The sequence below is a fragment of the Sturnira hondurensis genome, unplaced genomic scaffold, assembly GCF_014824575.4.
Source record: "Sturnira hondurensis isolate 20B ecotype Veracruz unplaced genomic scaffold, ASM1482457v3 Scaffold0000780, whole genome shotgun sequence".
In the NCBI taxonomy this organism is placed as follows: Eukaryota; Metazoa; Chordata; class Mammalia; order Chiroptera; family Phyllostomidae; genus Sturnira; species Sturnira hondurensis.
In genome coordinates, this window is record NW_028073411.1 from 3,745,669 (window position 1) to 3,760,058 (window position 14,390).

The 14,390-nt window shown below is 37.0% G+C and overlaps 1 protein-coding gene across 7 annotated transcripts in view; it reads right to left on the reverse strand.

The window, feature by feature from the left end:
• The window catches only part of RBPJ (recombination signal binding protein for immunoglobulin kappa J region), a 217,500-nt gene that overhangs the window by 52,735 nt on the left and 150,375 nt on the right, over window positions 1–14,390 (reverse strand). For 2 of the 7 annotated variants that reach the window (XM_037044772.1, XM_037044766.1), the window contains exon 3: window positions 789–850. The exons of 4 other annotated variants lie outside the window; for them this stretch is intronic. In XM_037044772.1, the coding sequence (XP_036900667.1) occupies window positions 789–829 (41 nt within the window). In that variant the 5' untranslated portion in view covers window positions 830–850. Of the gene's footprint in view, window positions 1–788; window positions 851–14,390 lie in introns of those variants that run through there. One more of the 7 variants, XM_037044759.1, reaches the window with a different exon arrangement.

Genomic DNA, 14,390 nt, shown 5'->3' on the forward strand with positions numbered 1-14,390 from the left:
ACTGACTGAAAGTGTCCACTAACATCATCTGTGTTGACAACTAAACCAGAAATAAGTTGTACCAACCAAATTTTGACCACTTTTACTTAAGATTCTTTTCATAATAGGTGTTGGTGCATTTAACAAAGCAAAACAACAACAAAAAACACTAAAGCATTCAGTACCCTAGGGAAATTTAAATTTCATGAAATACAGAGTTAATTCCTCACTGCAACAAAGAATCACTGCTATCCAGTTTATCTTTTTGTTGTTGTTGATATTAGAAGTAGTTACTATCTTGTTTGCATGAGCAAGTTTCTGAAATTTTATGCAAACTAATCAAATGTTTTAAATAAGTATAATAATCAATTATGTTATATATTTAAAGTTATGAATCTAGCCTGTTTTTATTTTTTAAGTAACAAGCAACAGTTAGCTTACATAATGTTAATTATATCCATGCCCATTCTTTCTTGTTCTGTTCTGTACACTTTTCCCTCAGGCTGGGAGTGGCAAACAGAATACAAAAATCTATAAGCCGTCATTACTTAGTAATGTTCATATTATGCCATGGCTCAAGGCAATTTATATTATCCAAAATATATTATTGTCATAAGTATAATTTTAAGCTAGCAAATTCATTTTACTTTTACTTCACTAGCTTCCCCTTCTAAAATAACAATGCTCTTTTATTCAAAATAAGAAGAGCTGGGGGAAATGTTAATGGCGTAAATAAACCTATTTTCACATCCTGGAAGTGTGAAGATTTAAAAAAAATTTCTTTAGTCATTAAACATAGGACTTCCTACCTGTAAAGAGTATTCAGGTTCCCACATATCCTCCAATCCATTAGAATTTTCAAATTAAAAACCTGTGTAAACATTACATTATATTACACACTTCCTTTTTGCTCACCATGGAGATACAATATTGTTTTCTCCCATAACAGATACAGTTGCTTCTATATTTACCCATCTGTTAAGGAAGTATATGACCACAAACGTATTGAAAACAAACAGAATAAATGTTATCAAATCTTCACCATCTTAACACCTTTTCTAGCTAACCGATGGTTCACACGAGAAAACCAAGTCAAAAATCAATGTTGGGGAGGAGACAAGAAAAAACGTTTTTAAAAATATACAACAATTTAGTAATTGTACCCCGACAAAACAAAATAATAACTCATAACAATAATAGAACTTATATTTTAAAAACAGAGCCAGCTGGAAAAGCAACCTCCAGTCATACGGGAAACTCTTCTGCCTTTGGATTGCGGAACTAAAAGTAATTTCCTCTATTTTTCTGTATTTCAAAAATTTTCAGTTTAATGAAGAAATGAGATTAAAATAAATTAAGGCAAGAAACAATGATTCAGAATTTGCAGGGGAAAAAAGTCAAAAAGTATGAACAATCCAAACTCATAATTAAAGCAAACTTTAAACAAAATCTGCTGTAAACAGTATGTAAATTTTATGCAATTCAAAAGTACTTAGATTTTTGAACTATGACTTCAGACAGTGAAATCAAATAGCACTTAATTGGGCAAAAATTAGGAAACCTGATTTATACCCTCAAGGAGCCATACCTGGTCATTCTACTGGTAAAGGGAAACAAGTAGGTGATACACATCATTACTATATTCTGTGAAAACATAGTATGAAAAGCAAAACAAATGGTACTATGAAGACTTAGTAATTTGCTCACACACACACAAAAAAATGCAAGAAGCCAACTAGAAAGGGCTGTAAAATGTTCTGTCCCTGTCTCCAGATTCATTATCTCACCAATTAGGGACGAGCACAGGCACTTGGTTTCATCAGTGAACAAGAGATTACAAATCTATACCCTAATGAAACATACATGTTATTAGGACAAGTGGGACGGTGATTTATGTTCAAGATGTTCATCTATATGATTTATAAAAGCAAAAATTTCATAAAAGACTGAAGTGTTCTGCCTATTGAATATGATTGAAGAGGTTAATTGAAACGTATTTAGAGTAAATAAGTAGTTTATCTTTACTTTGAAAAGCTTATTCATTCTCTATCCATGTCAGAAAACAGACTATTAAGTCACATAACTTTGAGCAAGACATGTCAGCCTTCGCTGTACTTCAGTTACTAGTTTTGAACCTGCTCTTACAGTAAGAACCATATTAAATAGTGTTCCAGCTTAAAACTTTCCAGGTGTAACCAATGGGCCTTGGCTACTGCCAACAAAGAGGACCAAGGCACGCTGTATTCTCCGGGACTATCACCTGTATGCAACATGGTTCACTAATAGAACAAATAGCATATGGGGCAGATTTCAAAGACATGCCACACCTGCAGCTGGTCCCATCAGGTACAGTAACATGCTCCCCCTGCTCTTTCCTCTACTTGGCAGAACATTTGAAAAGTACTGTTTTCTTAGTTTTTAAAGCTCATTTATTCCACCTTTTAGTTTTCAATTAAAAACGGCAACAACAAACTTAACTTTATTACAGACTACCAGCATTTTGTGTAATGAATCAGGAAGAGTGGAAAGATATAAAAATGCAAAATGACTGAAACTATCATCTCCAGCTAGTTTCACTATCTGGCTTTTTGAGTCTCTCTGATATCATTACCAGGTTAAGGGTACCTTTCCAAAAATCCAGGAAAACCTGGATTTCCCCACATTAAATCTGCAATAGCCACAAGCCCATTATCCAGACAGCACAACTGAGTTGTGAGAACAATGATATCCACTAACATCACATATAAAAGTCTCATATGAAAAGTATGCATCTTAAAACCTATGGATGGCTTCAGCAAAAGGCGGCAATGAGACAATGAGCGAACTACTCCAGTTTCATGTATCAAAAAACTGATTGGGACAAACCGATACCAAACGCCCCCTAATACAATGAATCAAGAAGAGCAAAGTATATGATATCACTGACCTAAAAATGCAGAACGTGAATCTAAACATGAGGAAACATAAATGTAAATTGTGAAATGGTTAAGAAAATAATTGGACTTTACATTTAAAAACACCAAAGTTATGAAAGGCAAACAAAACACCAAGGGACTGGCTCAGATTAAAATACACTGAAGATACATGATAACTGAATGCAACATACTATCCAGAATTTACTTCTGCTACAAAGATTATTATTTAGAGAACTGACAAAATCTGAATGAAACTAACAGATTAGAAAATAGAATTATATCAATTTAAATTTTCTGGCTTTAATAACTGTACAGAGGATATTAAGACAATGTCCTTATTTTATAAACAATAGCTTTAGTGTTAAGTTTATGACGTCTACTTCTTCCATTCAAATGGTCCAGGTTAAGAGTGTGTGTGTGGTATGCAAATATACAGAGGGACAAAGCAAATACAGTAAAAAAAGGTTAACATGTGGTACCTGGGTGAACTTCTCTGCAATATTCTTGCAATTTTTCCACGAACTAAAATCGTGTAAGAATAAAAAGGTCACACTCAGAGAAAAGCACTAAGCTCCAGATCAAGGAGCTGGCATGACCCTGCTTGCCATGAAACACGGGGGCGAGAAACCTATCAAGAAACATTAGTGGAAGGTGACACAGAAGAGACTCTGTGACCAACTCCCCGGCATAGCTTATATGTTCTTATGAATATTACTTAAACATTGCTCGCTATAGATTTAAAGGTTGATAATACCCAGTACTGGTACACAATTGCACTGTTGGGAGTTTAAATTTGTGCAATCTTTTTGGGAAAACATTTCGGAAATGTGTATTACAAGTCAAGACATGCACTGCTTTGAATTCCTAACCATCTCAATTGTGGAAATTTATTATATAGGTAGACAACAATTTGTGACTGTGCAAAAATACACATACAGAGGTATTCAAAGAAGCACCACTTGTATTTATTAACAAAACAAATGAAAACCCATGTGAGCAATTAGGAACAGATTGCTGGTTACGCAGCACCCCCCAGTCAGGCCTATGTACATATACAAAATCTATCCGGTCAGTAGCATTAACTTTGAAGAGGAAATAAGACCTGCAGTTTCATTCCCTCTCAAGTGCATATATACAACAACACACACATACACCCTTCACATCAATTATTAGTGATGATGGCAGACAACAAGAAAAATCCCTTTTTGCTCCAGAATGCATTACTAAGTTGACAGATGTTTTATTCTTTACTAATTGTTTGGCTTAGGTAAATAGCAAAATACAATCGCAGGTTCTAGATATCAAAAGGATTTTCATACAGCAAGTCTAGAATAAGGTGGCTCCAAATAAAAACAGAGAATGGCACATAAGAATTTAACCCCCCAAATGAACTTTAGTATATTACTGCTGATAAAGTTCAAAAGTAGTAAAAATGCAATGCCACCAAATGTGTACAAACAGGTACCAAAATACATGTACAAGAATGGCTGTGGCATCAACAGACATAAAAACCCAAAACTAGAATCAAGCCAATGACCACTGTCCGAGGATCAGATAAACTACAGAATAATCAGACAACAGAGGGCTATGCGGCAATGAAAGCGAACAAACTTACTACACTTGCAAACTATTACTACATGGTTACTTGCCAAAAAGTCAGAATCTAAAGTACAAAACTGTGTGGTGTTTGACAAAATAGTTGCCGTTTTGACAGGGATGCATAGAGACAAGCAGGGGCCACAAGAAGGGCTTCTGGGGAGGTGGTAATATTCCAGGTCTTCGTTGGTGTGGTAATCACCCATGCACACTCACTTTATGAAGATTCACATTTGTGAGTGTGTGTTCTGCTCTTCTGTAGGTATATTACTTTAATTTAGAAATACATTTCTTATACACATATTTTACAGTTTTTGGAATGAATGGCTGGTTTTGGGAAAAAGGTCTTTCCTGGACTTTATTCCGATGTCTTCAAATACTATTTTAACACCAACATTTTACAAGGCAATGATTTCTTGTCCTCAGCTACACCAGTACAGGAGTCTGTATTTCATATGAAGAAAACTTAAATATTAAGTCAATGAGGATGTAAGTTCTGACAAAATTGGTCCTCTTCCCTTTCTATCCAAATTTCAGATAAGCTGTTCCAACAATCTTCTCTGCTACTTAGTAAGCAAAAGACTAGGACTGACTATGGTCCTGTTTGGCAAACCATCTATCACAAGAGTACACATTTAAAAAATATATTAATTATGCAGTGTCATGGAAAAATACTGAATATACACTAGGATGAGAATGCTCCTATTGTTAATTTTAAAACTACCTTCCTCTCCCTAGCTCATTTAAACTGAGATGAATAGGAAGGAGAAAATGGTCTAATTGTTTTCCTAGATTCTCGTTATCTTTTTCTCTCATTAACCACTTAACACACATTCAAGTGCCTGCTGTGTGTTGGACACAGTACCAGACACGGGGAACACAGGGCAGCAGGTACGCAGCGCGGCCCCGACACATCACACGCACTACGCTGGCAGCTCCACACCGCACATGCATCTCACTTCATACACACCTGAGTCTTACAAGGCAGGTGCTGTTCCCCTCAATACATGGATGAAGAAATCACCTTAGAAATTGCCTTGCCCAAGGTCACAAAATGGTGGATTTGTTTCAAAGTGTAAGAAGAGTATAATGTTCTTGTTTCCCATATATTCTACCTTGAGATAGAATTTAATTGCATGTGAAAAGGGTATTCAGAGACTCAATTTTTATGACAGAATTATAAAATGCACTAATTGATCCTAAAAATTTCTATGCTACAGCATAGATTTGGTTTGCTCGTGTGAGGAGTCAACAGTAAACCTGAAAAGAAACCTCCTTTCATTACCCTCCTAACAACTTCCATTACTAAATTTTATAAGGGCAAAGGGTAAATTTTTCTTTGATTACTAAAAAGTGAGAAAATGTTTTCTAAAGTTGTAAGTACATAAAATTCAAGAACTCTAAAGGCACCTACCATGAGAGCCACACTGGCTACTGCATACACATAAGCATGCAGACACGAGTGCAACCACACACACGCGTGCAACCACACACACGCACGTTGTAAGTTTTACAACTACTCTGTATTTTCCCCCCGAACAAGGGGAACAGGCTACGATTGCAGTGGGAACTAGGGAAGTTTCCTGATTTGAGTGTTTGTACCACCATAAAGTCCATTTGTTTTCTGAGTTAAACAGGACCAAGAGTCTACACACACACCTTCAGTTTAACAAAGACGTCCTGCAGTCTTCATTTTTCTACTGGTGGAGCTCACACAGATGCAGCTCCAGCCCCAAATGTATCACACCATGTTTGGCTGATCTCTACAAAGTCTGACACACAGCTTGGCATTCTAAAGTATTAGAATTTAGCAGTGTACCTGCCTTTCATTTTCCTTCTAATCACTATAGATCAGAACATTTATGAATGGGAGAGCCCAAATAAGGTCTAAAGCATAAAGGAAAGGCTATGACTGAGTTTTATAAGGAGTTAGCCTGTCTCAGAGAAGCCTGAGCCTATGAGGGAAAAAATTAAAAATAATAATGATCATTTTAAAACATGTAAAATAGGATATTGAGTTAAAAGGGAGAATATTCAATAAGTAAAAAGAATAAAAATGGTCAAATTCATATATTTGGAAAGGAGAAGAGCTTTCCAAAATGTTTCTAGTAACACCACTGCAAGAACAAGGAAATGCCTTTCTGCTTGAGTATTAATACACAAAACATTTCTTTTGAATTATAATTTAGCTTTCTGTTATCACATGTCATATTTTAATAGTCAAACCTACATTTGCAGTAAAGCTCAAAACTACTCCGAAGCCGTCTTAACCGCAATTCAAAGCTTGCCAGTGTTTCTGAGTCACTAACATGCCTTGCTGCCTTTCTAAGTGGACTTCCTAGGACCTAAAAAGCAGTCCCAGCAGCTAGCCTCACAGGAGGGCCTGGGACACTGAAAGAGGAATACACAACAAGGAGCGTGGGGGTGGATGGGGCAAAATGCGACACCAAACGGCTTTGCCTTGGGCGGTAAACTACAGGAAGCCTAATACTTCCATCATCATTTGAGGAGGCTCTGCTCAGCACGGGCAAAGGAGGGGTTCTGAATTGAGAGTCACTATGAAGTGATTAAAAGTATAGATCACAGTAATCTTTGGTGGTGAAACAGTAGTACAGCAGCAAAAGCCCTGGGAGTTTGAGGGTAGCAATGAGGAACACAAGGGGAAAGTCTACACTAGTGGGTGTAGACTTAACTTTCAGTCTGTGTCATTCATACTACCTATTTACTTGGTATTTGTCTGTGCTATATTTTAAATTATGCAAACTGCCAAGCTGTTGTGTTACAGAGTTAACTGCCCTACATCAAATTCTGCAACTAGAAAACAGTTTTTCTTTAAAGATGAGCTTCCTTGTAGCAACTTATTTCTTAATGTTTTGATTTCATCAATTTCTACACGTGCACGGTGTACGCTCTTTTAATACGTGTAATCTCTCTTTTCTACAGTGTTAGTATCACTGACCTTTCCTTCATTCTTGCCTTCTGTAATAATTCATTGACAAATGCCATCAATAATTGCATCCCCAAATGATTTATTCCCATTCCCCGATTCCACAAAGTTTGATGACGTTCTCATTACTACTTACATTCATTCATAGCTTGTTAAACTGGCCTCATACATAGGGGTACCTCATTTTACTGTGCTTGACAGATGCTAATTCCTGTCCCTGCCCCCGCCAAGTTTAAGGCAAGACCCTCCACCAGCAAAATCTCCCGGGTGTGCCTGTGTAACAAAAGGCAAGGAAAAAATTCTAACGTCCTGAACTAAATTAGACCAGGCCAGAGGATGGAAGGAAGAGAAAAGGGGGTTAAGCAATTAACAACTGCAGAGAACAACCAACAAGAGTGCTCACACTCCTTAGCGTATATTAGAATTACTAAATTAATTTCCAGGTGTCTATAATCCACGATTATCTAAACAAGAATAAATAGCCAAGCATAGGACCCCAGAACCCCAGGAGCTTCCACTTCTTATTTACACTTGGGCTTTGCCTATTCCCTAGCCCAGATTCTCCTACTCACCTACCCTTGGTTTAGCTAATGTAAAGTCTTTCAGGACTGCTTTCGTCTTTCTCCCCCTACTTGCTCTATAAAGAAGTCTTGCAAAACTCCAGATGAGGGATGCATTGTCATTATATAGGGACACCTAGCCATGCCACTGGGGGTTTAGCCTTAAGACTTTTTTTGGCTAGCAATGACCTAATAAAGCTTTTCTTTTAATAAAAAGACTTTCAGCCAGGAAGTTAATTTTTTTGTTTTACACAGAATAGACCAGGAGAATGCAACGAACAGAATATACCTCCTTATATGTGTTCTCACTTGATTCTCATTAACAATTTCTAAGAGGTAGGCATCATTTCAAACTCAAAAGAAAGACCTGAAGCTCAGAATGTCACAAGGTAGGACTTCCCCCTACTTCTGATTACACGCTGACCATACTGAGGTTGAAGATGACAAGAACTACATATAAATATAAGGAATCCATACTCTGATCCTTAAGCCATTTATTTTCTGTGCCTTTCCAAACTAATGACTTTGTTTTTTAAACTATTATTCCTAATTCACTGATAAATTAACGTCAATGTGTTTTTCCATTGAACCACCTGCTATGTGAAAAAATACTTTATATTTCAGAAAATGCATTTCTTACTCTGTAAACTATTCCTCAGCAAATCAAAACTGTTTATTCCCAAGGATGAAAAGCTGCAGTAATCTAACTAGAAAATATAAAACAATGCCGTGAGGTTAAATAAACCAAGAAAATCAGATTCTGTTAACAGCTCTAGGGAATAGTCAAATCCAGAGCCTTTCAAAATTGTAAGTATCCCAGTAATGCTGAACAGCCAACCTGTTAGCACAATAAATTGGAGATGCACAGTGAATGGTAATCCTTATCCAAGAATATGTCTATTGATTTTAGAGGTTGGGGGGGGGGGCGGCAGAGAGAGAGAAACATGAATGAGACAAATATCAATGCATTGCCTCCTGGGATCAAACCCGCAACCTGATGTGTCAACCAACTGCGCACTGGGCCAGGGCTTAACAGTGCATTTTTAGGCCGTCACTTGTATGCAGGACGACACTTTTTTTTTAGTGGCATAAACACACACTACAGAAACATAGCCAAAGCTGTAAGCTTGTATTCTTGTCAAACTTGAGTACATACAATATTAACATCAAGTTTTCATATACAAATCTGTACACAGCAAATAGTCACTAAAGAATGAACCATAATAAGTTATCTGTTAAAAAATGTAAAAAGTGACAGAAACAAAAATTATCATGGAATCATAGCTGATATTAACTTTACAAATGTTACATTGAGAAAAAGGATCTATTTTACTAAGTTCCAACAGCTAAAATGATGATTAATTTCTTCATCAATGAAATGATCTACTATGGACTAAAAAGCATGTAATAAACCTAACAAGCTCAAGGAGGCCAGTATGGTGGGCCGTACAAATTCAGAGACCTGAAGTAATCACACAGGGTGGTCTAAAATTAAAACGGTCCGACTAGAAGCAAGTGGGGGTGGGTCGGCCCCTACCTTCCCAGACAAAGGTCAGTCTTTGCCTTAACTGGGCCTGCCTGTTGTCTTTTTTGCATCTACATAACATACCTTTGGAATGCAGGGTAGCACCAGAGAAGGGACCACAAAACCCCTCATTGTTACTGTTATCCTGTTAACGTGGTTTTTAAAAAATTGATTTTTAGGGGGAGGGAGGAGGGAGAGAGAGATAGATCTATGCATTGTTCCACTTACTTACACATTCATTGATTGGTTGAGTCTTGTGCGTGTCCAGACCAGAGATCAGACCCAGAAACCTGGGAGAATCAGGAGGACGCTCTAACCAACTGAATTACCTGGCCAGGGCTGTTACCATGTTAATTGTTAACTGCGAACTATCCTATACCCACAAGTGTAAAAGAAGTATGTGTCTATTTGTTTTACTTTTTATCCAGTCCCAGAGATTTCCAGTTTTGCCTTCTTCTGCCTCCCTAATCAATCACCAATGGATGTCATGTAACCCTTTATGACTTTGACTGTAATGTTTAAAAGAAGGTGCAAAATCGCCGTTCTCTTGAGCGTTTTCTCCATCGAGATTTTGCTTCCGAGCAATTGTTGTCAGTTTGGCTCAAAGTCATAAAAATTCTAAGCAGGTTTATACATTTCTTATAGTAACAGTCTCTTACGAAAAAATGCTACAATGCCATAGGTTACCATTACCTGCTCAATAGTAGAGATGTTTGTTAGTGAAGCAGGTTGACACTCCCAAAAAGTGATAATCCAGCTTCTAACAAATTCTATAAATAACTGGTGTCAAGGTCTAAATGGGGCTACAAACAATACACCTGAAAAGGAACCCTTAGCAGTTTATATTCCTTCTTGTACTTTTGTTGAACCTAAAACTAACTGATGGGTGATAAGAAAAAAAAATTCTGAGATGTTCTAACAAATTAGAGTGGCTATAAGTGCAAAAGAAAAGAATTACAACAAAGGACTTCTCACATTCCCGTTTGGCCTGTTGGAATTTCGTTAATTTACAGGTGGCTATTTCAGAAGACTATCTCAGCCAGGCACCATCTAACCCTAATTCCCCTCGTTTACAAATGGGCTTTCTGGATTGCTACCCCTAGCCAATCTAATAACAGCAGCCAGCTTCTTCCACAGGCCCTGCTTCAACTTCCTCCAGCCCCTTCTGCCTACAGCAGTTCATGTAAATTCTTTCAGACCAGCTCCTTCTTCTCCCTCCCCCGACTTGATGTATAAATAGCCCTGCAAAACTCTGGTATGGCGAACATGCTATTCTTTTCTACCTAGCCATGATGCTGGGGGTTTAATTCCAAGCCTCAAGACTGGTCTTTCGGGTAGCATTTTTGGCTCAATAAAACCTTCCTTACAAAAAGACTATTAGCTATGGAAGTTAAAGATTTTCAGTTTAACATTTTGGTACCCAAAAGAGGGGCCAAGCTTTGAAGATACAGACAGGAACTTTGCTCTTCCAAGGCACGGTGTGACATCCACAGAACCCCTTTGATGTTCATCGCTTCCCTGGTGTGCTCCTTCATATTTCTGCCCTCTGACACCCAGGATTGTACAAACCCACAGTTTTACTGGCAGGGGTATTCCCTGAAGAAAGCGGCTGTAAGTGGCACCCAAAACGTGTTGACGGATTGTTCCCTCAATGTCCCTACAGAGTGGGGTCCATGCCGGTACCACGAATGTGATGTAGGTGGGTTTGAGGGGATGCCCTTAACTGTCTTTGTAGTTTAGTCCAGAAAATTGAGCTCATAGTGACATCTTGTGGGCATTGCATGTTATTACTGTTTGGTCTCCCCACAGCTTTGGAAACTCAGAATGGGCTTTTCCATGCTTGGAAGAGTAGTCAGGGCATAAAACAACACTCTACTGACTTGAAAATAACTTTCCCAGCCTTGACTGGTTGAAAGCAATTTAAATTATGGGAATCGAAACTCCAAACCTTCTCCTACCACTCCCCACAAACACTGGAGGACTTAAAAAATAAACAAGNTTACTGTTTGGTCTCCCCACAGCTTTGGAAAACTCAGAATGGGCTTTTCCATGCTTGGAAGAGTAGTCAGGGCATAAAACAACACTCTACTGACTTGAAAATAACTTTCCCAGCCTTGACTGGTTGAAAGCAATTTAAATTATGGGAATCGAAACTCCAAACCTTCTCCTACCACTCCCCACAAACACTGGAGGACTTAAAAAATAAACAAGGTTGATTTGTACACATTTCTTTGTCTAAATGGACTAACTTTACTAAAAATGAATGGCAAGTTAGAATTGCTCAGAATCTTGTTCTCTCTTCTAAATTTAGATTGGCAGGAGAAAATAGCTGAAGCTTGTTTCTTGGCCTAAGGTATGTATGGATATATTTTGAGTTATTTGTCCTAAGCTGGTTATTTCTGAATAAATAGGAAAAGATACCCTAAATTGGGTAAGGAAAGTTATAGATTTATAAAGAGAATTTTTTAAAGGGAAATTTTATATATGGTAAAGCTGAATAAGATTAGAATTTATTTAAACAAGCAAATTTAAATATCAAAAGTAAGCTGATGCAAAACCAGTTTTGTTATTTTTCACTAGATTAAAAAAATAAAGGTTTTTTTCTGTATTAATTGCTTTGCTCCAGATATTAGAGAAAAGTTTTCTACCTAGAAAGCAACGATTCTATGTTTTATTAAAATAGTTGTGTTTTGCCCTGGCTGGTGTGGTTCAGTGGATTGAATGCCCGCCTGCGAACCAAAGGGTTGCCAGTTTGATTCCCAGTCAGGGCACATGCCTGGTTTGCAGGCCAGGTCCACAGTAGGGGTTGCACGAGATGCAACCACACATTGATGTTTCTCTCCCCCTCTTTCTCCCTCCCTTCCCCCTCTCTAGAAATAAATACATAAATAAATAAAACCTTTAAAAAATAAAACAGTTGTGTTTTATAGTGTCTTAATCAGGTACTTGATTTACTCAAGAAAACAACTCTCAATTCTAAGAACTAAGGCTTTACTAACAATACTTAATCTGTATTTTTCTTTATCTTTTATTGTCACTTTGGGTAAATGGATAATTTAATATTGTTTCAAATTTCCCAGGGTTCAAGTTTTAAAAGGAGACTTTCTTAACCTGGAAATGGCTTTAGGTTATTTCAGTGGGTCCCTGGAAGACCTCAAAGATTTGTTCTCTCCTTATAAAACAGAAAATTTAAACTAATTAGGCCTATTTGATATATTAAAATTATATGGGAAGCTTTGTTAAATAAAGAAATAATAATTGTTGTACTTTATACACAGCATTTTCATTTGTAATTTTAATTATCTCAACATGTTATGTAAGAGAAAAGCAAATTTGTCAACAGCATTATATAATCAGATCTATAACATGTCATTTTAAGCTTTTCTCTTTTTGTCATTTACAGTTATTGTTTTACTCTGATGCTTTTGCAAGTATGTTTCATCTTCAGAAAGATCCATGGAGATGACTTAGTCTAAAATATAGGTTTCAGAGAATAAAATTTTAGATCATACTTTAAACTGGATGAAGATTTATAGTACTCTAAAGAACTGGAATCATGAAATAGTGGCGAATGTTCAAGTTAATTAATTATGGGACCCAATGACTGAGGATAATTAACTTTATGCTTTTTTATTTGAAACATTGCTTATCTTGCTACTTAATGACCTAGAGCAATTTGGTAAATTATCCCTTTGTCATTTATATTTTTCTCCCCACCTGATCCCTCAAGAATTTAATAATGAGTATTATTATTTTCATGGCAACATGGTTGTTTACAAAAATTCAGTAAGAATCTATATACACTTCATAATAGGACACAAGTGAAAACTGGCTTTAATACCAAGGCTATGACTAGAATGTCATGTTAGAGCAATTTTACAAGAGCCTATATGATCTATTGCTATTCTTGTTACATTTATACAAATAACCAGGTCAAATTACTGAAACCAGGCTTATGCAATAAACAAGTCTTAATTTGGCAATATTTGTTTAAAAAATGATGGGTTTAGAGAAAAACTGTTTCACCAGAAACTATAATACATATTTATGGATATTAGATTCTAGTTCGGATTAATTGCCTTTAAAGTTTTTTTTTCAACTGTAAACTGGACTGAACTCTTTTAATTTTCTTAAATATTTGGCTATAACCCTGCAAAATAATTTCCATTTTTCTAACATCCTCTGGCTTGTAACTAAAATGCAGCTAGATGACTGTATGCACACTTCCCAGAAATCACCACAGCAGACCACGATTAAGCAGTCTCAGGACGTGATGCTGGGTGGGCCTGACCACCAAGGGCACCACCGGAAGCACTCGGCTCACACTCTACAGACCAGGGGGCCAGCTGTCGCTGCCTGCAACAGCACCTTTGTGCCTGACATCTAGAAATCATGACTGACAGCCTTGCAGACCCAGAAACTGCATTTAGAATTCACATTAATCATTAACTTTTCTCTTTTGTTTCCATAGAAAATACCTCTTATTTAGATGTCTACCTGCTTACAGTAACCTTTTAGTTGGTTGCCAGCATTGATAAGCTCAGTATTTAGGAAACTATTACAAGTTGGTTCACTACCTTGCCTTTTTAAAAAAATACTTGTTGCTTCCCTCAAATAACATTAATGCTTGCTCAACAGATTGAACTAGCCACCTATACCTTTGTAGAACAAGTTACTCTTCAAAGAAACTGAAATCCTCATCAGTGGCTGATAACACTAAAACCACTCTGTAATCCTTAGATTGCCCTCCATGAAATATGAACCCTTGAAATAAGCCTTCGCAGTAATGTGGGACAATGCCCTGGATATTGCTATAAAAAGGGCCATTTGACCAGAATTCAAATTATGCAAACATTCCACAGGGATGC